At 42.5% G+C, this 25,354-nt stretch overlaps 1 protein-coding gene across 5 annotated transcripts in view; it reads left to right on the top strand.

Moving 5' to 3' along the window:
- The window catches only part of cacna2d2a (calcium channel, voltage-dependent, alpha 2/delta subunit 2a), a 248,431-nt gene extending 225,151 nt beyond the window's left edge, over window positions 1-23,280 (top strand). For all 5 annotated transcript variants that reach the window (XM_021321935.2, XM_012873335.3, XM_036152026.1 and 2 more), the window contains 16 exons: window positions 1,244-1,304; window positions 2,885-2,982; window positions 4,778-4,868; window positions 4,975-5,037; window positions 5,221-5,324; window positions 5,413-5,511; window positions 6,338-6,429; window positions 6,528-6,575; window positions 6,695-6,766; window positions 6,858-7,010; window positions 8,351-8,403; window positions 17,710-17,765; window positions 17,943-18,066; window positions 18,322-18,431; window positions 18,567-18,646; window positions 22,133-23,280. In XM_021321935.2, the coding sequence (XP_021177610.2) occupies window positions 1,244-1,304; window positions 2,885-2,982; window positions 4,778-4,868; window positions 4,975-5,037; window positions 5,221-5,324; window positions 5,413-5,511; window positions 6,338-6,429; window positions 6,528-6,575; window positions 6,695-6,766; window positions 6,858-7,010; window positions 8,351-8,403; window positions 17,710-17,765; window positions 17,943-18,066; window positions 18,322-18,431; window positions 18,567-18,646; window positions 22,133-22,255 (1,427 nt within the window). In that variant the 3' untranslated portion in view covers window positions 22,256-23,280. The remainder of the gene's footprint in view (window positions 1-1,243; window positions 1,305-2,884; window positions 2,983-4,777; window positions 4,869-4,974; window positions 5,038-5,220; window positions 5,325-5,412; window positions 5,512-6,337; window positions 6,430-6,527; window positions 6,576-6,694; window positions 6,767-6,857; window positions 7,011-8,350; window positions 8,404-17,709; window positions 17,766-17,942; window positions 18,067-18,321; window positions 18,432-18,566; window positions 18,647-22,132) is intronic.
- The last annotated feature ends 2,074 nt before the right edge of the window (window positions 23,281-25,354 follow it).

The raw sequence follows: 25,354 nt of genomic DNA on the forward strand, positions 1-25,354 counted from the left end.
AAAATGTAAGAAAGTTTGCGAGGTATAAATAATTTTGTACGGCATCTTGCATAGACCAAAAAGTTTTAATATTTTTGCCGCAGTTTCTTTTAAACTGGAAGGTAAAAAGACTCACGCGTTTGTTTTTTTTAATAACTGTAAAACATTGTTCATTTTTTTTTACAAGTTGTTAATTTTAAAAGATAAAGTTTAGATATTGAGGTCGGACAGTTTTATTGAAGCTATTGTATAGATTTACCTTTCATCAAATCACGTACCTTTTTAACAGCCTGGCTGCCATATTTGTCTGCCTTTAACTGCCTTTGCACAGTGCAGTGTGCAGACTGAGCTCTATCCTGCCCTCTCGGGTCTCCCCATGCTGTCAGGTTTCTCGCCTGACTCCTAAATGTTGTCCCTCTGTACTCCCTGTCTCCATCAGCTTGTTCCCCCCTCCCTTCTCACCCCTCAGACTGCCAGGGGCACGGCCCAACGCTTCCTCTATAAACTGGACCCTGGATGTGCATGGCATTGTGGGCGGAAAACTACCTGGGCACTCCCATTTCTGCTGTCTAAGTAAATGTTGAATTCCTCCTCTGGCGATGAGTGGATTAGACGATGTTGGGCTCCTCTGCTGAGGGTTCAGGGGTATTTTGTGTGCTGTTTTTTTTTTTTTTTTTCCCCTGATGGCTCAACCAAAGTTGCCCCACGACATGCCCTTCACAATGCGATGCATTTCCCCCGATTAAGTGTCTCGCTGAGTCCTCTCCCCCCGCCGGTCTGAGGGGTGACCACTTCCATTAGGACCTTCACCCACCCCACCCACCCCCACCCCTGCAAATAGTTGGCCATGTTGATGCCTGCCTGATCTAAAAGCACTCATTACGCACAATCTGTCTGAGAACTCGCTTGTCGACGCATCTTGTCTGGTAAAGTCAGTTCTCAGACATCCAAAACAAATCAAACTGAAATCAAACCTAATCAGAGAGAGAGAAAAAAAAAAGAAAGAGGTTTTGTCGTCAAAGCAGCAACACGTCAAACAGAAGATGTGAGTGCTTGTGGAAGTCAAAAGCTGTCGTGCATTGAGTCAGGTTGTGTTTTAGGCACCATATTGGCTAACGCTGGTGTTCCCATGATACCTCACTGTTGCTATGGTAAAGTCCCTTCTGCGTCCCTGCACCTCTGAAGAACAGCTGCTGTTTACCCAGATTACTCCCCGCTGCTCTGCCCACTGCTCTTCCTGGATAATCTCCCCTTTCTGTTGCAGATTTTGAATCTCTGCTGCCAAACAGTTTTGAGTCTGAAGGACATGTATTCATTGCTCCCAGGTAGCCCGCTGTGTGAATGCTTGCTGTCGTTGATGGTCATCAGTCTTTTTGTTCTTTGTTTTCACTTTGTTTCAGTCACTTTATGTAGTTTTTGCCATTGTTAGCGTGTCTTATTTTTTTATATACTCTATGTAGTGGAACTTTTTTCCTTTTTAAGGAAAAAACATTTCAATTAGATCATAAATTAAAAATAACTTCACTGTCACAAAAATATAAGCATAGTTAGTTCAACAAAAGACAAAAACAACAAAAAAACATTTTTAGATGTTTGCATGCTGCCCCTGTGTGGTCCTGCATGTTTGCAATGCAAAATCACAATCTTAATTAGTCAGGTTGTGTGACCCAACTCAAAGAAAATTTTATGATTTTTATGTCTTTAGTTTTACACAAAAGGGGGAAAATGCACGTGTTCTTGTGTTTGAGAAAATTCCTGCTTGATTTTTCATGCATCCAAAAAGGACAGTTTGGAATTTTTAAAGTGGGATCCTTTGGGAAGTTTTTGACGCTATCACTGCCTTATCCGCTCTGGGGCTCCGCGTGTCTCAGTTTAGAGAAACCAAAAGAGCTTTTGACAGGAGAGTCAGGCTAATGACTCATCTGGTTAAAGAAAGGAAAATTAAAACGAATACCTTCAAAATTGCATGGCAGTTCACGTGAATACAGTTGTATAAAACACTCCTTACAAAGAAGACTGTTTGTACTAATTTACCCACAAAGCTGTGTACGACGCCGGTGGTACATGGTCAGAGCAGAAATAATGCATTCGGTTCATAAAAGGACTCCAGATGCATTGGCTTTGTTTTTTTTGTTTGTTTTTTTTTTTTTTTGTCTTCAGATGCATTGGCTTTTAAATGGTTGTATCACTAAAATCCTGTCTGTTCAAGGGAAAAATGAAAGTTTAAAAAGTTTAAAATTATCCTCTGCTGCCACTTTTTCTGTGACCTGCGATTATCAGCAGTGACACCTACTGCTGGGGAGGAGAACTGCAGGGTCTCTAGCGTAAAACATAGTACAAGACATTTTAGAATCTCTTCAGTCCAGTGCAGTTTGTTTCACCCTGATTGTGTGGCTCATATAATGTTATTGAAGAAACACTTTACGGCATATTAGCTGAATACTGCACTGACTGGGAGTTGCTAAGCAGTGGAAAATTTTATATATGCTCTTCAGGTTATACACAAAGCACCCAGTTTTTTTTTCCCGGCTGTTTGGTCTGAACCGCTTACTGATTCTCCAAACTGAGGTCTTTGGTTATTTGTTGCTTGACACAAAATGTAGTCCTGTCTCCTTAGAATTTCTCCACTGAAACCCACGTTAAAAATGATCCAAACTATTCTTACAAGTTTTGTTATACCTATGCTTTGCCTCGCTGTCCCATCCGCTATGAACACATGTTTTTGTAAACCTGCGCATGCCGCTCACGTTAGCAACACTCAACATGCGTATGGATTCATACTTCTCCACCCTGTGTTGTGTGTCTTTCGATGAGAAACATCTAAGAGACTGACTAATAACAATGAGAAGATGCTTGTTTTTTTTTCCCCCTCTTCCCAAGTTTGAATCTTTTGCCTTTATCTCAGGGAGTACTGCAATGATCTCGAACTGTCCAACAACAACACAGAGTTCCTCCTCAACTTCATTGCTCTTATGGAGAAGGTGACACCAGACTCCAAACAATGTAAGTCTTATTTCTGCTACAAGACGAGATTCCAGACTGCAAGCAATATGGTTGCAGGCAGCATAGAAATCTGTCAAAGAAACATAGATGTTCTTTTGTCTGTACAACAAGCAGAGAGAAAGAACACATGCATGTAAGGACCTCAGCCTGCCCTTGCTCTGCCTGCAGCTAATGCTAAAGTCAATCACTGTGTTAATGGACGGAGTCATCAGAATGGTCGGTTTTGTCTGTTGAACTTGTTGCCAGCATCAGATTTATTGGAACAGCTGCAACATATTCCAGGGTCTGCCTATAATCTGTGTTACTGCCAAAACAACAACAACAATCTTTTTGCCTGAAGCAGTCAGGTATTTTATCAAAAGGAACATTACAGCACATAAACTGTGACACGACCTCTGTCAGACCTATACAATGCATGTGTTTTTTCTATCTGTAAAAGACATATTTTGAGATTAATTTAACAACTTACATGATCTTTTCTGCTCAAAGAATTTGTGGTCTCAGTGCTGAGCAACGTGTATTTTTTGTTTGTGTTTCAGAATGATATCAACGCCTGACACATTCTTTTTAATTTATTAAACAGAAGGGTGAAATTTGTTCACTTTATTGATCTTAGTTTGTCAAAAAGCCTGAAACGACAGGCTGGATGCATTATGAGTGATGCACTACAAAAAAAAACAGCAATTATATTAGTTAATTTTGCTAATGAAGCATTTTTTTTTCCAGCGGTAAAAAAAGTTCCCCCTGTGAACAGATGTTTCTTGTGTTAGTGCTGCTTCATCCTGATTGTAATGCCACTGTCTTAAAGAATTTATTCCAATATTTCAACAACTTATTTTTAACTAAACATTTTCTTTCATTCTCAAAGAAAAACACTTTTTAGATATAAAACATATATATATATATATATATATATATATATGTATGTATATATATATATGTACATATAAAATACAGAAAGAATATCATGTGCGTTTTGGTGAGCCAAGTTATGACGATGCACAAAGAAAAAATAGGAATAGCCACTCTTTGTGCATGTAATAGTACTTTTTTATAGGTTCTAACACATTTTTGTAGAAAACTAAAAATAAAGATGTCCGTACTCAAACACAAAGTTCTTATCTTTTGTACTCTCAAATTGCAAATGAAATAAAAAAAATATTATTTACTAAACAACCAGTGCAAAGACAGAAGTCTTGAGCCCTGCACGTTGAAGAAAAAAGTCTCTAAATTAATCTGATTAGGAAAATAAATAAAGTGCAGGTGTTCTCAGTGTTGTCTTCTGTAGCAGCTCCTCTCTGCTCCTCATTTTTCACTGATAAAGTTCTTTTACTTGTATTTTTTTTGTTCCCTCTGTCAGTCTATTTTTGAGTAAATCCCACATCCGTTATCCTGCTGCCAAAAAAATGATGCAATGCTTTGAATGTTTTAATCTACGGCTGAAAATAGTCTCTAATAAATGCATCGCAGATTTATCTCTGAGTAATGGTTGTGAAATTGTTCAGTGCTGCGTATTTTACCAGCACGCTCCACATGCAGCTTTCTCTCTAAACGGTTTTCATTTTTGTAACACACAGCAGGAAACAAACTTTATCCTTTTTTCTTTTTTTTTTAAATATAGAAACACGTGTGCCTAATGTTGGTATCTCTGTTGCTGTGGCTATAATGTCAAGATGCATAATAATAGAATCTGTGCAATGTCAGTTCAGCATCTGGCTGCTTTGCCATTCCTCCACCGTCAACTCTGCACAGAAGCATTGGGTTTGTAAACTGTGTTTCTTTCCTTTTCTTCCAGGTGAAAGTTTGCTCCTCCACAATCTGATTCTGGACACCGGCATCATCCGGCAGCTGGTCGATAAAGTGTGGAAGAATAAGGATTTAAACACGTGAGTTTTACCGACCTTCTGTGAGGGGAGTTTGTCAAATATCACCAGTGAAGAAGATTTTGATCTGAGGCACGTTTGTTTCTTTCTGCTCCATCCTGACATTTAGATACGGCTTCCTGGCTGTGTTTGCTGCAACAGATGGAGGCATAACAAGAGTCTTTCCAAACAAGTAAGAGCAGATTTCATCACTGCTGTGTCTCGCCGTTACTTTGTTTTGTTTTTTTGTTGTTGTTTTTTTAGATCTTACATCGCTCACTCTGTTTTATTTTTGGATAATAAGTTAGCATCTCGCGTAACGGTTAAGGAAGGAGTTTGTAGAGCAGATATTTACTACTCTGGTTTAAAATCTTAGAGCTGCAGAGACCTGGGAGGAAGATCCAGAGCCGTTTAATGCCAGCTATTACCGCCGCAGCCTTGACAACAAGGGCTACATCTTCACAGCGCCTCATCGATCAGGTGAATGATCCTCTTTAGTTGTGTAGCTAACCCACAGCTTGAACCCCTACCCCCCCGCATCACGTCTCTTTTTGTTTCTCTCATGCAGCCGGGGCCGATCTATTGAACCCAGAAAACGACACAGTAGGAATCCTGGTCAGCACGGCTCTGGATATCACAATAGGAGGGAAGACAGTCAAACCTGCAGGTGAGCAAACTGGAAAATCTAATTAATGAAATATTAAAGGAAATGTTTCAGATCAAGGTAACAATATTTCCACATCTACAGGAAAAAAGGTATAATGCTCCTTGATAAACCCCACCTCCCACCAAGAGTTTATTTTGATTTTAACCATTGCACTGTATCTCTGGCTGTATTGTATGCAGTCCCCTACATGGTTTTTGCCCAGTGGTGGTTGGAGTAGACAAAAATTGTAGTACTATTTGAAAAAAAAATTTACTCAAGTAAAAGTAAAAATTAGCCAACCAAGAAAGGACTTAAGTAATATATATATATATATATATATATATATATATATATATATATATATACATGCAATTACAAATACATGCAATTACAAATACATGCAATTACAAAATAACAGATTCGGACAAAGGAAACACTTTTCTGAATGTTTTTCAACTTAACACCAATACTTGTAGCACTTACTGTTTATGGAACTTTTAGAACAGTGCAAAGTACTTCCAATGACAATATCTACTGTTTACTGTATTTTCACAGCAGAAAAAATGTACATAAATTAAAAAAAACAAAGCTTGTGTACAAACAAGAAGTCTCACTTCAACATAAACTGTAAAAGTGTGTCTCTGGTGCATTTCAGGTTAAAACGTCTGTTCTTTATTCAATTAAGTTACTCGAGAAGCCAGACATTTTACTCAAGTAGGAGTGGCGATATTACTCAAGTAAATGTAACTGAGTAACTAGTTACTACCACCCTCTGCTTGTGTCAAACTATAACTGGAATTATTATAGTACACTCACGAGTGTGCTTTGATTTCTCTGTTTTTCTCAGTTCTTGGAGTAAAGTTGGACCTCGAAGCCTGGACCGATAAATTCAAGATTCTTGCCAGCAACCATACAGACAGCCGTCAAGGCTCAAATACGGTAGAAATGATAACTTTAAAATGTTCATGTAACAGTAAAACATTATTTTGATGAGCATTTTAATTCTTGCACTAAATAATTTTTTTTCTCCTCGACAGTGTGGACCAAACAAGGGTTGTGAGATGGACTGTGAAGCTAATAGTGATGTAGGTATTTACGCTAATTGTACAAATTTAAACTAATTATTTTCTGTGTCTGCCTTTCTAATGTTCTGGTGCTCAACTGAAAATTCAGCACACTTACGTTGCTATGTGTCTTTTCGCAGGATCTCCTGTGCTATTTAATTGACGATGGTGGTTTCCTGATCATGTCAAATCAGAAGGAAGACTGGAGCGATGTATAAAAAAAAAAAAGACCAATTTTTCAGACTTCATTGCTTTACTCTAACCATCACTAAGAGTACTGATTAGAGTTGTGTATCCTTGCAGGTGGGCAAATTTCTTGGTGCCGTTGACCCCAGCTTGATGTACGCTCTCTATAACAACTCTTTCTACAAGCGCAAGCAGTCGTTTGATTATCAGTCTGTGTGTGAGCGAGTACAAAACAGTGAAGCTGGAGCTGCGCGGAGAGGAGTGTTTGTGGTAAGAAAATGACCCCAAAGAAGCTGAGCCTCACGTTGGACCTTCTGCGAGAGTTTAGTTAGATTCCTAAGAGCCACCAAACGTCTAGCAAGATTCCAAGTTACTTGTGCAACATCCCACAAAAAAGATTTGCCAGCTCTTAAGTAGCTTTTCCAAAACATTTCAAATAAACTTTGTAATATAATGCAAAGGTTTACTTACTTTTATGTAACTTTTGCGAGATCCAGCAAAAGTATTTGAGATCCTGAGTACCTTTTCCAAGGTCCTACCAAAGGTTTGCCGGATCCCACAAAGGTTTCGTGAGTTACCACGTAATTTTCACAAGATCCTGTATAAGATTCATATGATCATGCCAAGATTTTGAAAGGTCCTAAATTCCTTCTCTAAGATTATGCAGTTAAGTTTTTTTTTTGACATTCCTAGTTATTTTGGCAAGCTTTCATAAGGCTTTGCGAGATCCAACAAAAGTTATATCTTGAGTTCTCTGAGATCACGGGGAAAATACATGACTTCCTCTTCCACTGCTGGAAACACATAATCTCTACCACCAGCATTTGTGTATTTTTTATAGTTTATTTTTTCCTTTAGCAATTGCCTTCACTTGAGAAATCTGCATCCCCCTGATTTTATTTTATTTTATAATAAAGGGAAAATCCACAAGAGTCTAAATACAAAAGAGCATTGTTGAATGTTCATAGGTTGTTTCTGTAAGGATTGTGTATTGTTTTGAACATGGGCAGTACTTGTGATATAGTTTTTGTCATGGATTTTTGTTGTTGTTGTTGTTGTTTAATATTAACAAATAAACTACAAGAAGTTAACAAATGTCCATGAGTGAAGAATACACATTTTAACCAATGGGGTGAAGTTACCACTGTTTCTGGTAAAAATCCTTCAAACGTTTACTTTATTTTTGCTTTAGTTCCTCGCTGTGTTACACAGGCTTCAGTATAGGAGTTTTTATTCCTTATTCTTCCAAATTTTGCCCCCCCCCCAAAAAACACACAAAAATAAATTTAATAAAATGGTATCAACATTGTTGCACTGTTCACAACTCTCCCACAAAACTCTACTTTTTTTTTTGTACCTGGACTTTTGTTTTGTTCTTTGTTCATTTCCTATTATTTTCATCCAGTAAATCATACAGAAGCATATGGAAGGTCCTAAAATAATGACTTTCTTTAATTTTCTTGCTTCAATATGTTCCACACGAGAATATAAGTAGTAACTGTAGAAAGAGAAACATGTTAAAGAGGCAGATGTAAAAAAAAAAAAATGACAATGAAATTGTAATTTAGCAGAAAGAGACAAATAAATGTTTCTTCTCTTTGTACCTCCAGCCTACCATTGCAGATTTCGTCAACCTGGCATGGTGGACATCAGCTGCTGCATGGTAAGATTGGAAACACCCTATACCATACAGTTTAAACAGACTGGGTCGATAAACTACATAGCCTACGCAGCATGTTTGCATATTTGCTAGTAACTGGAGACAAAGAAAGCCATATTTGAATTCAAGGGAGGAGACTGGCTAGCTTAACAGTTAGCCAAAACAAGTCTTAAAGTGGTTTGCATTTTTTACTTTAATGGAAATTGCACTACAATGATTTCTTTGGTCAAAATATCGTACCAAAAGAGAAGAAACTAATTTTTTTCTCATTGGCGTAAAATACATCCCTTATTCAAAATAACAAAAGTTTTCAGGCTGCTTTGAGTATCCCATAAACTTTCTGAGGGAAGCTTGCGTATCTATCAAGTGGGACTGGAACATGTTAGCGTCACTTTGTTGTCAGAGGACTCTCTACATATTAGGGATCCCAACTTGGGAGAACCAGACGTTCCTCCAAATTGCACCAATACCAGTTGTTTTTGTTTGCTTGGAGAATGAAAGACGGTATGCATTTTTGGGAGGCAATTCAAATGGTCTCAAAGACAGCTTCCAGACTTTAATGCCGCAATGTGGTTGGCTTACAATGATCAGTAAAAAAAGCACCCATATTTAGATTTTCTTTCTGATTGCAAATGCAGAAGGTATTGGAACAAAACACATCACCAGGTTAAAAGTTTTTGCCCAAGATGCCATGCTATGTGGTGTACAATGCTTTATACAGAAACCCATTTTTACCTACATCCTCTCATATTGCCTATAAACCAAAGAAAATACCGATGTTTTGAGCTTCACTTCAAGGCTGAAACTGAATTCGGAGGCTCAGAAACCTCTCAAATATAATAGGGAATTTCTACACTTCGGTATATGGTCTGGGAAACTTCCTTGTTCACATGTAATACCTGTGGCAGTAGCATTGTGGCCGGTATAGCAGCAGGGAAAAATTGTTTTTGGGCTGTAATGTCATTATAACCTTCATACTGAGTAGTTTGCTGCATTCCAGGCACGTTCAAAGGGGTATGGAGGTCATAGATCAGGTGTGAAGGTGTCATGTCTTCTGATGTTTAAATCATGATAGAATCTAAGCGCTACATTAGTGCAGAGAGTTAAGCCGTGTTGTTGTTACTGTCCCACACCAAGTGGCAAAAGCAGAAGCCTAACTTAAAAGTACACAAGCAGCAACAGCAGTGGCCTATTTTCTATGTGGAGGCCTGATAAAAAATGTCACTCTCTGTAGCACTGTTGTAGATAAGAACACAAATGACTGAGAGTGAATCCTGGGTTCAGATCCCTGCCTGGGGTCTTTCTCTACTGAGTATGCATGTTCTCCATGTTTATGCGTGCGTTCTCTCCAGGTACTCCAGCTTCTTACCACAGTCCAAAAACATGACTGCTAGGTTAACTGGTCTCTGCAAATTGTGCTTAGGTATGAGTGAGTGTGGGCATGGTGGTGTGTCTCTGTGTTGCCAAGTGATGGACTGGTGACCTGTCCAGGGATTTCCCTGCTCTTCCATTGACTGCTGGAGATAAGCACCAGCTAGTGTCCCTGCATGGATAAGCGGGTATAGATAACAGATGGATGGATGAATCTTTACTTGTTGCTGCTTATGTACAAGTTACTGTTGCATTCGGCCTAAAATAACTAGAAAAGCAGCGGTTTATGTACATGAGCCATTGCTTTAAAAGTCATTGGACTGTATATTGTCTCTTAGTGATGGGCAACTATCTTACCATTTGTCTTTTTTGTGAATTCTTTTACCAGCTTAAGAATTTTGATTTATCATGGCATTGATGAAATCTACCCAATGATATACCGTCCACAGAAACTTAAAATAAAAATAAAATAATTTTTTCTTTTACTGGTTATTTTTTGGTCATGGTTCCATGACAGCAGTAATAAATATCAACAACTTTTTTTAAAAAAAATATCAAATGCAGTTGTTTTGTTTAGTCATAAAATCACTTAATAGTACAGGTTTCCTGAAATATCCTATTTAATAATGAGTAAGTGGTTCTTTGTGGATGTTTTTGTGTTTTTATGAGAGCAGTATTTGTGTTTGTTGGCTTTGACTGCAATGACTTGCAGTCCCGACTATAGCACCTACTGCCAAAAAAGACTGGCATGGAGTTTTAAGTATATTTATTATCTTTTTTCATTGACACACCATTTTGCCAAAAGTATTTGCTCACCCATCCAAATTATTGCAATCGGTTGTTCCGATAACTTCCATGGCCACAGATGTATAAAATCAAGCACCTAGGGATGTAGACTGTTTTCACAAACATTTGTGAAAGAATGGGTCGCTCTCAGGAATTCAGTGAATTCCAGCGTGGAGCTGTGACAGGATGCCACCTGTGCAATAAATCCAGTCATGAAATTTCCTCACTCCTAAATATTCTACAGTCAACTGTCAGCTGTATCATAAGAAACTGGAAGTGTTTGAGAACGACAGCAACTCAGCCACTGTCATGGTTTTCAATTGTTTTGCCCACATGCGGATACGAGCGGGAGGCCAGGCACAAGTTTTAAGATGTTTATTGAAGGAATCAACTGCTGGGAAACAACGACGAGACGCCGGAGGAGAGGTCTGAGCGTCGAGCGGGAGGTACTGTGGGAAAGGAAAAGAAAATGACTACGATTGAACGAAACAAGGAAATACAAGAACCTGCGCAGCTTACCACTCAGCTGGGCGGACCTGACCGGGAGGAAGTAGCGGCAAGAGGACCCTGTGATCCTATCCCTGTTGGTGTAGTGGCTAGCGGCTGGAGGGCAGCAGGTGGAACTGGCGAGGGACCCAGAGCGAGCTTCGGCTGAGCGGGGTGACAGATGGATTAACCTGAATGACGAGAGGAACCAGCAGCATCCGGGAGGGGAACCACAAGCCCGGCTGGGTAATATCCAGGGAGCAAGGGGGGGAGTCGCCAGAGCAGAATCTGAGCCTTGTGATGCTGCGGGTATGATTCTCCGGACAGAGCGTCGAGAGGTAAGTGCTTCCACGCACAAAACTGTGACAAAGAGAAGATCCAAAATTAGTCAAAAAGTCGAGAGGCAAAGCTTACACGCTAGTGCTTCTGAGCTAGTTGGAGGCCACGTCATACCACGACTGGTTTAACATTCTGGCGTCTTCCATCTGTCGGTGCTCTGCTTAAGAAGCCGCTCCAAATGAGACGCAGGTGTGGGTCACGCCCCTCGCCAGCTAGAACCACCTGCGGAGCAGAATAGGGCACAGATACACAGGGAATCCTGACACTACCTCCCCCTCAACGGCCGCCTCCTGGCGGCCCGGACGAGGAGGTGCTAGGTTGCGCTGACCAGAACCTGCTTAGCAGGTCCTTATCTGTTATAGCAGAACCGGAAACCCAGGATCGTTCCCCAGGGCTGCGACCCTCCCAGTCGACAAGGTACTGGTGACCCTTACCTCGACGACGGGCGTCCACAACCCTGAGAACACGGGGCCTCCGATCCTCCGGGGAGGGTGGAGGGGGTTCGGCAGGAGGGTACAGGTCGCTGTCCAAGACCGGTTTTATTTGGGAGACATGGAAGGTGGGATGCACACGGGAGTGAGGAGGCAGACGTAGACGGACGGAGGAGGGGTTGATGATGGACTCTATAGTATAGGGGCCGGTGAACCGGGGAGCGAGTTTCTTAGCGGATGAGTCTGACAAGACGTCCCTGGAAGACAGCCAGACCCTTTGACCGGGGTGATAAGGCGGGGCTGGTCTGCGACGTTTGTCGGCGAATCTCTTGCTCTGCTCTGCGGTGCGTGAAAGTGCAGAGATGGTGGCTCTCCAGATATCTTGACAGCGGGCGATGTATTCGTTAACAGAAGCGAAGGGGATTTGGAGTTCATCAGAGGGCAGAAGTGGAGGTTGATAACCTAGGGCTATTTCAAAAGGTGAACGTCCGGTGGATGACGAGAGGTGTGAATTGAGGGCGTACTCAACCCATGGTAAAAATTTGTTCCAGTCTGTTGGGGATGACGAGGTGAGGCAGCGGAGGGTGGTTTCGAGTTGCTGGTTCATACGTTCGGTTTGACCGTTTGTCTGTGGGTGATATCCAGAAGTGAGGGTGTAACGTGCACCGAGAGCTGAGCAAAAGTGCCGCCAGACCTGGGAGACAAACTGAGGCCCTCGGTCAGAGAGGATCTCTGTGGGGATCCCATGGAGTCGAAACACGTGTTTAATGAGTAGTTGGGCTGTTTGGAGAGCATTAGGTAGTTTTCGGATCGGAATGAGGTGGCAGGACTTGGAGAAGCGGTCTACTACTGTAAGGATGGTAGACATACCTTGGGATGTGGGAAGACCGGTAACAAAGTCCAAGGCTATATGGGACCAGGGACGCTTGGGGATTGGAAGTGGATGTAATAGACCGGAAGGTGGTTGGGTCGAAGGTTTGTTCTGGGCGCAAACCGGACAGGCTAGGACGTATTCTCGGACATCCTTGGTCCAGGATGGCCACCAAAAACGGCGGGAAACCTGGGACTGGGTCCTATATATGCCGGGGTGTGCGGAAAACTTGGAATCGTGGCTCCAGCGTAGGACATCGGGACGGACAGATCGGGGTACGTACTTAAGACCCGCTGGTCCAGTGCCTGGGTCTGGATCGAGCTTTAGGGCTTGGTTGATTCGATCCTCCAGGTCCCAATGCAAGGCCCCAATGGTGCACGAGGGGGGGAGAATCGGTGCTGGTTCTCTCTCCTGTTCTGGAGGGGCAAATTGGCGAGAGAGAGCGTCTGGTTTCACGTTTCTGGATCCGGGTCTGTAGGTTATAGTGAGGTTGAATCTAGAGAAAAATAAGGACCAGCGGGCTTGTCGGGGATTAAGGCGTCGGGCTGACTGCAGGTATGAAAGGTTCTTATGGTCTGTCCAGACGATTACAGGCTGCTCGGATCCCTCTAACCAGTGACGCCACTCCTCCAACGCTAACTTAATGGCCAGCAGTTCTCGGTCGCCGACGTCGTAGTTTCGCTCGGCTGGGGATAACCGGCGAGAAAAAAAGGCGCAGGGGTGGTTCTTGTTATCAACCTTGGATTGTTGAGATAAGACCGCGCCGACCCCGGTGTCGGACGCGTCGATCTCGAGGATGAACTGTTTAGAAGGATCGGGGTGAATAAGAATGGGGGCCTGAGAAAACCGGGTCTTGAGATCAACGAAAGCGGCCTCAGCTTTAGAGCTCCAGGCGAAAGGGACCTTGGTAGAGGTTAACGCGTGCAAGGGCGAGGCAATCTGGCTATAATTTCGAATGAAACGCCGGTAAAAATTGGCGAAACCTAAGAACCGCTGAAGTTGTTTACGGGACTCTGGGGTTGGCCACTCTACGACCGCCTTGATCTTTTCAGGGTCTGATCTGACTCGTCCGCCTTCTAAAATCAAACCGAGGAAGGAAACTGAAGTTTGATGAAACTCGCATTTCTCCGCTTTAACGAATAAGCGGTTCTCTAAGAGGCGTTGCAGGACTAAGCGAACATGCTGTTTGTGCTGCTCAAGATCGCTTGAATAAATCAAAATGTCGTCCAAATAGACGAAAACAAAGACGTTTAGAAAGTCACGAAGGACATCGTTTACTAAGGCTTGAAACACAGCCGGGGCATTACACAAACCAAAAGGCATTACAAGATACTCAAAGTGACCTAACGGGGTCTTAAAGGCTGTTTTCCACTCGTCTCCTTGCCTAATACGAACTAAATGGTAAGCATTGCGCAGGTCGAGTTTGGTGAAGATGACCGCGTCCTGGACTGGCTCAAGCGCAGAAGATAACAGAGGAAGTGGATACTTGTTCTTAATGGTTATTTGGTTTAGTCCCCGATAATCAATGCAAGGTCGGAGGGACCCATCCTTTTTTCCCACAAAAAAGAAGCCAGCCCCCAAAGGTGAGGACGACGGGCGGATTAATCCGGCCGAAAGGGACTCACTTATATAACGCTCGAGCGCTTGACGCTCAGACCTCGAGATGTTGTAAAGGCGACTGGCTGGTAGAGGGGCTCCCGGCAGCAAGTCGATGGCGCAGTCATAAGGACGGTGCGGGGGGTAGAGAGCTAGCCCGACTCTTGCTAAATACTTCTCGCAGATCGTGGTAACAACCCGGGACGCGAGAAAGATCAATAACATCCACAGGACCCGAGATGGAACTCGGGGCATGGGAAACCGGGAGCGCAGACTGCAAGCACCGAGAGTGGCAGGCAGGGGACCACGATTCGAGCCGTGATTCAGCCCAGTTTAATTGCGGGTTGTGAACGGCTAACCAGGCTAAACCCAAAACCACTGGTGAACGCTTTACGGGAAAGACAAAAAACGAGAGCTGTTCCCGATGATTACCTGATACTATCACTTCCAGAGGCTCAGTCTGGCGGGTGATCAAAGTCAGTCTTAGCCCGTCTAAGGAGGAAACCTGGAGTGGCTCCGATAATGGTTTAGTGGGTAAACGGAGCTGTTCGACCATCTCTTGGTCGATTAAATTAAAATCGGAGCCGGAATCTACGAGAGCAGACACGTTAATACTATCCTGATTAAAGACTAGTGTAACTGGTAAACAAAAACGCGAGGACGGCTGGCTGTCACTCATCTTGGGGGTGGGAATCGAACACCGGTCCGCCGTCCTTCCCGCTACTGACGGCGGACCCGGTCTTTTGGCCGCACCGGGCACTCCCTGACAAAATGACCCTCGCCTCCGCAGTAGAGACACAGGTTATTGGAGAAGCGCTGCTGGCGCTCGTCGCTAGTCAGACTGACCCGTCCCAACTGCATGGGCTCAGGTGGAGGCGTAACCTCCCGTCGTTGAGAACCGTTCGTATGTGCCGGGGGTCCAAAAGACCGTAACGGCCTGTCCGAACGAGCCCGATTTCGACTACGCAGCCGGGAGTCGAGACGAATCGCTACATTCACCAGCTCCTCGAACGTGCTGGGAACCTTAACCCGGGCCAATTCATCCTTTAGACCCTCATCCAGAGCCTGAAAGAATGCTGCCTTTAAGGGCTTGCCCTCCCAACCTGCTGCTGCGGCCACGGTACGAAACTCGACGGAGAAGTCTGACACACGCCGGCCACGCTGTTTTAAACTGAGAAGGACTCGAGACTGCTGATCGGTGTCTAACTCTGCCGAAAACACCGTCTTAAACTCTGTAATAAAGTCCTGAAAAGAGCAGCCAAACGAGTCACAATCAGGGAAACGGGCTTCTGCCCATCTGAGGGCTTTGCCCGTCAAGAGTCGTAATATATAGGAGATCTTAACTTGATCTGAAGCAAATGTGTGGGGAGAACGATTAAAAACTAGTTTACACTGGAATAAAAATCCTCCGCAATCCCCGCTGTCACCGGAAAATTTCTCCGGACACAGTGACGTGTCTCCGGGAGGCGGGGCCCAACTGCTGTCCTCCGCGCTTTGCGCTGCAGGAGGCGGGGTGTCAGGAGCTTGAGTGACAGGCTGGGTTGCCGCGGCAAGCGAGGCAGTGAGCTGGCTAAGCTGGGCGGTGAGTACCTGGAGTTGTTCCTGCGTTGAGTTTACTGCTAAACCCAGTGACTGCAGCTGTTCCTGTTGCGCGGCCAGCTGCCGCCCGAACGTATCCGCTGGACTTTGCTGGCCAGAATGTTCTTCTGTCATGGTTTTCAATTGTTTTGCCCACATGCGGATACGAGCGGGAGGCCAGGCACAAGTTTTAAGATGTTTATTGAAGGAATCAACTGCTGGGAAACAACGACGAGACGCCGGAGGAGAGGTCTGAGCGTCGAGCGGGAGGTACTGTGGGAAAGGAAAAGAAAATGACTACGATTGAACGAAACAAGGAAATACAAGAACCTGCGCAGCTTACCACTCAGCTGGGCGGACCTGACCGGGAGGAAGTAGCGGCAAGAGGACCCTGTGATCCTATCCCTGTTGGTGTAGTGGCTAGCGGCTGGAGGGCAGCAGGTGGAACTGGCGAGGGACCCAGAGCGAGCTTCGGCTGAGCGGGGTGACAGATGGATTAACCTGAATGACGAGAGGAACCAGCAGCATCCGGGAGGGGAACCACAAGCCCGGCTGGGTAATATCCAGGGAGCAAGGGGGGGAGTCGCCAGAGCAGAATCTGAGCCTTGTGATGCTGCGGGTATGATTCTCCGGACAGAGCGTCGAGAGGTAAGTGCTTCCACGCACAAAACTGTGACAAAGAGAAGATCCAAAATTAGTCAAAAAGTCGAGAGGCAAAGCTTACACGCTAGTGCTTCTGAGCTAGTTGGAGGCCACGTCATACCACGACTGGTTTAACATTCTGGCGTCTTCCATCTGTCGGTGCTCTGCTTAAGAAGCCGCTCCAAATGAGACGCAGGTGTGGGTCACGCCCCTCGCCAGCTAGAACCACCTGCGGAGCAGAATAGGGCACAGATACACAGGGAATCCTGACAGCCACGAAGTGGTAGACCACTGACGGAGTGCGGTCAGCGGATGGTGAAGCGCATAGCGTGAAGAGGACACCAACTTTTTGCAGAGTCAATTATTACACGCCTCCAAACTTCATGTGGCCTTCAGATTAGAGACAGATTAGAGACTAAGAGCCAGGCCTTCTCATCCAACATCAGTATGTCACCTCACAAATGTGCGTCTGGAAGAATGGTCAAAAATTCCCATAAACACACTCCTAAACCTTGTGGACCGCCTTCCCAGAAGAGTTGAAGCTGTTCTAGCTGGAAAGGGCGGACCAAGGTCATATTGAACCCCCATGGATTAGGAATGAGATGTCACTTAAAGCTCATATGTGAGTCAAGGTAGGTGAGCGAATACTTTTGGCAATATAGTATATCTCAATGAATGCTACAGAATATTGTGATAAACGTTTAGCCTCATATCACCTATCCCTAATCTCTTCATTGTTTTTTCCCTTCCACAATCATCGTGGCTAATATGTACTGTATTGTCTGTTCATCAGCCGTTTTTGATATTGCTGTTGTTAAAGACGTTGTTTCAATTGTGTTGAGTAATAACCTCCACGATTAAAGTTTGGTTCAATGCTGCCAGTCTTTGTGGGAGATAAAGAAGTCTACATTGGCTCCTCTTATTGTGGCGGGCAATAGTTCTGAATTGGGTAATTTGAAAACTACGTTAATGAACTTTATGAAGAAGGTTGCTGAATAGTTCATCTTCCCTCTAGCTTAAACACCTTATCTTTCTTAATAGGTTGAACCAATGTTAATCTGCAGCCTGGACAGACTGTATTTTATTGCCCAATAGATTGCTATGGGTGTGATTGACAGAATTGCATAGGTGGGGATTTAAATCCCTATCATTTTCCTCTAACCTGTTATTGGATGTGTATGATTTTAACCCCGTCTCTTGTCTCTACAGGTCCTTGTTCCAACAGCTTTTATATGGGTTGTCTTATCACAGCTGGTTTGTCACAGGTGGGTGAAAGAAGTGTTTGAAATTTGCCCGTGCAAATTCTCTGTTATTCGGGTCATCGCAACAGCAAACAGTCGCCTCCGATTCAAGCCTGTCTGCTGTTTTGAAATTTGCCGTCGTCGGACATGTGCTGAACCTCGGGGTTGCCAACGTTTCTCCGTGTTCTGCTGATGTTGCAGATGAGGTGGACGCAGAGGGAATAGAGTCAAAAGAGAGGAGCTGCGTGATGATCCAAACCCAGTTCTACTTCAGTAACCTCAGCAACTCCTACAACATTCTACAAGACTGCGGCAACTGTTCCAGGTCATTCATGAGTCCTCTCACACAACGCATGCGACAGAATAGTGCTGTGACAGAGGTAGCGTTAGCAAGCAGTCTCAAAAGCGCTGCAGATTGTCAACCTGCGTCGTTTTTTTAATGAAATGGTCACATTATTAGCTAAATGAGCCTTGTAAGGCTGTCTCATAAATCTTGCTGATCCATTAGCAAATGAGTTCGAGATGCAAGCAAGCAGAGGGAGGTTGTTGACAAAGCTGTCTTTTTTTTTTTTTACTGCAGGCTGATTCATGCCAAGAGGATAAACAACACCAACTTGCTGTTTGTGGTAGCAGAAAAGCTGCCATGCAGCACCTGCGAGATAGAAGATCTTTCCCAGGACAAGGAAGAGTGTATCCTTTTTTGCATTTTACACACCAGCTGGTACAGACACATAATAACAAAGCTCCCTCTCCTTCGTCGCTGTTGGGCTTTTTATTGTTAGAATATATATTTTTAAAATGTTCCTTAATTGAGTAATAAATCAGTCGAGGAAAATCCATGTGAAGAAATGACGGCGGCACGGTATCGAAAAAGACCTTCCACCTGCTTCGACAGCAACGTAGCTGTAAGAGTTTCAGATGACATTTATTTCCACTGTTTTTTTTTTTTAGATTTATTTAGTTTTCTAGTTTTACTGCATTTCTACAGGGTTTTTAAGGACAAGCAGACCATAATATATTTGGAAAACATAAAAAAAAATGAATATAAAACTACTTTATAACTAAAGCATGTAACTGACCCTCTGATGTATTCATTCCTCAACATACTAGCTTAATTTGACTCAAAGCAAGCATGCAGTCTCCTGCTGTAAATACATTTTTAGTGTCCCAAATGTGTGTTAATCCGCAGCTCAAAATAATCTGTAAATATTCATGATACAAGCTGCAAAGCTAAGCAAGCATACGTGCAAAGCTTTTGTGTGCCTGGCAGGTCTTTGAGGTCTTCAAATCAGTTTTTTCTTTACATAACCGAGTAGCAGGTCCAAAGATTGGGTTATTTTTCTTAGTGGCAGCACTTGGAGTCTGGAACCAGATCCCTCTGGATCTATGCTCCACCCCCAATCTGAGTCTTTTTAAATCAAACTTTAAATAATTTATTCAAGCTGACTTTTCATGGCAAGGGGCATACCAAGACTCTAGTCCTGCTTTTTAATCCTTCTTGCCTCTTACGGGTCTATGCTTTGTTTGGTTTATCTCTGTTTTTTATTGTTTTTATTTGTAAAGCACTTTGATTGCGTTTATTGGCTGTGTAAAGGGTTATATAGATAAACAATTGTTTGATCTATGTTCCAGAAGAAACGCAACCATTAAAGTAGCAATTATATTTTATTATCATAACCAGTTTTAAAGGTTTCTGACAACCATAAAATCCCTTTGTTGGGGGGGTTTAGTTGACAACTTAAATGTGAAATAAATTATATAGGCTGTTTCCTCTAAATTAAGACGACATGTGATCAAACAGGACACCTTCAAGAATGGTGCAAGCCACCGCAGGCCTCAATCTTTTAGCATGTTTTCAGGAATTCACTGTGGTGCAATGGAAGACCACCTCCTCTTCTGGTTTAATCAGACCAACGTTGGAGAAATAGATATTTACACCTGTTGTATTTTTGAAGAATAACTTAATGAAGTAACTGGAGAGAATTGAAGTACAATCCACCAGTTATTAGATCATCCAGGATGCGTGTCCTTAGCAGGTTAGAAGGTTATACACAGTACTTAACCTTAACCCAGGTCTTGGTTCAGACAAACAGACAAAGGATTGCTGATAGATTCAAAAGAAAGATTAAACATTTTTGCATGTAACTAACTTCCATTTCAACTAAATCCATTTTAATTAGATTTACTTGCTTTTTCTAGTTAACCACAGTGCACGGGTCAGACTGTCATCACACATTTAACATGAAAACATGTTTAAAATTATTTTCTGTGAAGGACATCAGTCAGCCTCAATATAGCTAGTTCATGCATATAACAACTGTATTTCCTGAGGAAAGAGCATATGTAGGTAACGATTGAATAGTTAAAAGTAAAAGTGGTTAACGAAACTTGTCAGTAATTAAAAATGAAACTGTAAAGTGGGTCTACTGCACCAAACCAAGATATAGACTCATTTTATTGTCATTCAGCTGCATATTCACTTTGTACATTTGAGCAAAATTTTGTTGCAAGGCTCTGAATAAAAACAGAAGAGAATAAATTTAAATATAAGTATTCGTCATTTGTCAGGAATGTAGCAGCAAACCAAAAAAAGAACAAAAGGTTTGGACTCACATTTGTCCTTCCATGGCTTTTCCTTCTTTTTATGACTTTCTACTTTTCAGATTCATAGTAAAGACATAAAAACTATGACTCCAACTTATATAGAATTATACATCAAACACAAAATTGTGTTTGATGTATACCCACTCCCTTTGTTTTGATCACTGCTTTGGTCACTCTTGGCCTTGAGGTTAGTCACCTGAAATGGGTTTCCAGCTGTTTTGAAGGAGTTCCCAGAGGCAGTAATAAAAATAAAGACAAACCATTGAAAGAGAAGGTGAGTCCAAACTTTTGACTGAGGGTATAAAATACAGAAAAATTATGTGTAAGACCTTATTAGTTGAACAAGTGTATGTAGCAGCAGGATGGATTGCAATCATTGAACTCATCAATCGATGATGCAGATAGCACACAAAAGAATCAGAAACAACAAATCTGCTTTGGCTTAATTCTTGGGCCATCAGGTAAATAATATGAGAAAAATGTGTCAGGTTCACATTTTACGGCACCAATATAATATCAGATGGAAAATCCATTATTTAATACGAATACATGTTAGCAAGGTGAAAGATCCTGCGTTAGGAAAAAACAGTTTTTTATGGTAGATGCACTGAATTTGTTCAGCGCTTTTTTAATCTTATCACATTACACTAGCCCAGCTGCATTTACTAACTCACATTCATACACCATTACGCAGATCGGGAGGCAAATTAGGGTTAAGTGCCTTGCCCAGGGGCACATCAAAATATGACTGCTAAAATCTAACCCACAACCTTCTGATTGCAAGACAACTACTCCCCCCAATGAGTCACAAATCCCTGTAATCCCTAATTAATGCTGTTGGCAAAATTATTGAAACCAGCAATTCCTGTGAATTAAATTTTTTACCTTTTCAATGTACAAAAGGAACTTTTGATTAGTAATTTACCATTTCCTGTTTCTTTTGGGTAAACATATGATGTGACACACACACGCCTGTTTCTATTAGCGACTCTTCAAAAGGGCAATGACAAGAAAACCTAATTGAGGATGCCATCTGGGTTGTCCAAGTCCCCATTGAAAAGGTTTATTTCAAGTTTTTGCATAGGTCTTTAATGTGCAGCCAATAATGGTAGAGTGTGCTATTTGTTTTAAGATGTCTGTGTGTTATGTGTGTATTCAGAGCGGACATCTCGGCAACATTTCATTATGGCTGCCTAATGACAATAAAGACATTTGGTTGTTGTTTCAAATTAAATAATTAAGATGTAGGGATTTTTTTAACTACACATTTGAGAAGTTCAAACTGTTTGCAGTTATCCTTTCCTTTGACAAAAATAGACTATTAAACCAGAACTTTGATGGCTGTTCCTACCTGTCCAAAGGACTTCAATAATGTTGATTTTGGTGTGAAATTAGCAGTAACTCTTAACTGCACACTGAAAACTCCCTGCAGGATTTGGTTCTGTATTCACACATTGCCTCGCTTTGTTATAAAGTAGCTGACTTGCTCATAACAGCACTTCCCCCTGAACACTTTCCAAAAATGTCAACCTGAAAGTAATTAAAGGAATTGTTGATTTAAATCGACTCTGATACAAATTACAAACCCTGCGAGGTAAAAGGACAGGGAGCCGTAATTTCAGAAGATTAGTCCAACTAATTTGGTAAAAAAAAAAAAAAAGAAAAGAATGTGCCCACTTATGAAAAGCTCATACTTCAGGCTATAATCAGGAACTGTTTTACATTGACATTCAGTGTTTTGTAGTATAAAAGACGTATAGGTCTGATATCTTTTTGTCCTTTTGCAGGAGAACACATCAGACTGTGGGAGAGGTCACTCCTTCCGTCCGCCCCTCTACACCCTCCTGCTCATTCAGCTGCTCCTGCTTTATCAAGCTCTCAGCCCCCACGATCAATCTCTGTTACATTAACTTCATTTGACTGCAGCTCTCCTCATCCCGGGCTCCCTTTCCTTAAAAATACCCTCATCCCACCCCCCCCACCCCCTCCCGACTCTTCTCCTTACCTGCGCCCTGCTGTTGTTTTAGTCATAGTTAATTACGGGACTTTCCGTCACAGTTAGCTGGAAGCCCCGAGTGCAACGCCGCCCAGCTAGGACGCTGGATGTTTGTGTCCGCAGCCCCACTTTACCTACAAGCCGAGCTGTTGGTGCAGGAACATCAAAGCCCCGCCCACCCCCTCCAGAAAAAAGAAAATAACCCCATTCTTACCCAAATACCACCATCATCTAGATATGGGCGAAATCCTGACATAGACTGGATATTTGTGGCTGCCTGCCCGCCCTCCTCCTCCTCCTCCTCCAACGGCTGGACTTCCTCCTTCACCAACAGCCTCTTGCAAGGCTGTGGACCCTCCAGCCAGTTATACCACCATAGATGATAATAATAATAAGAAGAAGAAGAAGAAAAAAAATCTCCACAAGTATTCAAAATGTCAAGTATTATCTGCTGAAGTGATGAGTATTCCAACCATGCTATATGCTTAGGATTTAATTTGAAAAGAAAAGTTACGTGTTATCCTAAAAATGCGCTAAATCTACTTGCCAAAATGAGATATACTTTCACGTGGTCTTATTTTTGTAGCCAAAAACACAAGAGGAAACCAGATTTAGATTCCCAGCAGCTGAAAACTGACTCATGTTGTGCAGCTCTAATGAATCGATTATTGCTTTCAAAAAGAAAAAAAAAGAGATAAAAGACGTCCACTTGGGAGTATTGCTGTAGTAAAACAATGTAACATCAAGTTTTTTCTTGAAGTGTTCATGATAGTTTATCAGTGCTAGTGCTTTCTGGACCGCAAGCCCCCCCCCCCTGCCCAGCTGTAAAATCTGGATCAGCGTTCGGTTGCTGCAGGAACATTGTTGATGTCGTGTGGTATTACTCTCTTTTACGATCAGTCGAACCATTCTGACCTCGGGAAGAAGAAAAAAAGACGGGAAGAAAAAAAAAAAATCTCACCTCTTAAAGAAAAAGTACTCCACCAACGCTCCGGATCACAGTTGTTGTGTGTATGTGATTTACTTGTGTCAAACTCAAAGCCTTTCTCCCGGAGGGGCCAATCATGTTTAATTTTTACCTTTTTTGACTGACACTGTTCAATCTTTAAAACCATCCACTGCTTGGGGATATAGGGGCTTATTGTTGTTTTCCATCTATAGCGCAGAAGGGGCCACTACATATGGTGATCACGTACAGTAGTAGTCACAGTTTGTCCTTTTAACCATTGCAATGTGTGGATTTTCTTTATAATATGAATTATTATTATTTCAGGCTCCGGCGTTTAGGGGCCACTCTGTTTCATAGTGCCTTTACGCACTTTGTTTTGGCTGTATAAGAGTGAAGCTACTGTATAGTACCTTTATAAAGCAGCTATGTTTGAGGCTTTGGACGCTAAAGGAGGCTGAATCTGTCGGCTGACGCGTTACAACTAGCTTTACACGGAGCCGTCGCGCTGACTGGCCCTGCTTAATGTCCCCGCCTCCCTCCAGAGCCTCCTGTCTGCCGTCACAAGGGGATTACTATACAGTTCCTTTACAAAACCATGTATAGAGCTATGATACACTATCAATATACAGCAACTTAACTGGCCATAGTGTGTTCTTAGGGCCACCTGACTGCTATCGTTCTGCCTGGTTTGTGTGTGTTTGTGTGTGTGTGCGCGTATGTGCGTTCGTTTTAAAAGCCCTCGAAAGGATCGTCCTTTAAATGAGCGTGTTTGGGGGTGGGGTGGGGGTTGGGGGGGCGATATTTGAGCTAGCGCACCTGTTTCTTACCGTTTCTGTGTTGCAGCAGACAAAATCCAGTGTTGTGGTGGAGAAAGTCGTTAAAAGATCCACCTACGAAGTTCGGGTCATGAGTTTACTTACGGTCAAAATGGGTTTTGTCGTCACATTAAATTTAGCATCTTACTGGTTAGTTTGAATCGCTCTAAGGATCATTGCGCAACATTACAACCTTAAGTGGTGTTGTGTAAACAAGAACTGTGGCGCTCAAGTTTGAATTTATTGTTGATCTTAACTTGCCAATGCATGGTCAACATGAGACATACGGGCTCAAATGTAATATCTGGTTAAACGTCTGTTCGACATTAAGGCGCCTGGCATAATCCTGATGAGAAATGGACCACTCTTCTTTGCAAAGTCATGGAGTCATTTTAAATTTATTGATTCCTGTCACAGACTTCGCTTTTAAACATTGCCTGCAATTGTCAACAAGGTTGATGCTGTTAACACCATTCAGACAGCTTAAAGGGGACATGTCGAGCTTTTCAGTTCTTTCTTTCAAACTTAACTCAGTTGTGGTCTATATAATGCTTTGGTCTGAATTCCTCGTTAATTTACCCCAAAATTCTCCCCTATTACCCCGATTCTGAAGTCCGTCTGAGAGCGACTTCCGCAGCAAATACTGTGATGCAAGAATAGAGAAAACTGAACGGATTGAAATATATGACTCAAATAGAACGTACTACATTCAAATTATCTGCACTGCTACAGACTCCAAGTACACAGCAAAATGTACCGAAGGGCTAAAAAAGTGGAATTGCATGATATGCCCCCTTTAATGTTTCCCTTACCAAAACAAGTTTTTATGTGCGTTTGGGTTCAGAATGAAATTTTTCAACATGCTCACTAGACCTGGACGGTATACTAAATCTCAGTTGTAATTGTAATATTAATGTGTGCAAAAGCTGACCGCTTGCAGTATGTTTAGGCTACAATATTTTGGATGCCATGCATTCAGTCCCTACTTGCCACTAACATAAGCAGCCATTTGGATAGAGTTTCACTGTCCTTTGTGCTCACCATTGATCTAGATCTTAGTGGGCAAGATGCTAAAGCTCAGACAGATATTTGTGGACATACCGATGATGGGAAAACAAGGGAGCAGTGAGGAATATATGGATTAGTCGCAATCCATATTGCCATTGAAATATTAAACTAGTATATCACAATTTCATGTTTTGCCTGGTAGCCCTACATCTTACCAAAAGTTTCACTCTCAGCCGAAGGA

This window comes from Fundulus heteroclitus, chromosome 20 (genome assembly GCF_011125445.2).
Source record: "Fundulus heteroclitus isolate FHET01 chromosome 20, MU-UCD_Fhet_4.1, whole genome shotgun sequence".
NCBI lineage: Eukaryota > Metazoa > Chordata > Actinopteri > Cyprinodontiformes > Fundulidae > Fundulus > Fundulus heteroclitus.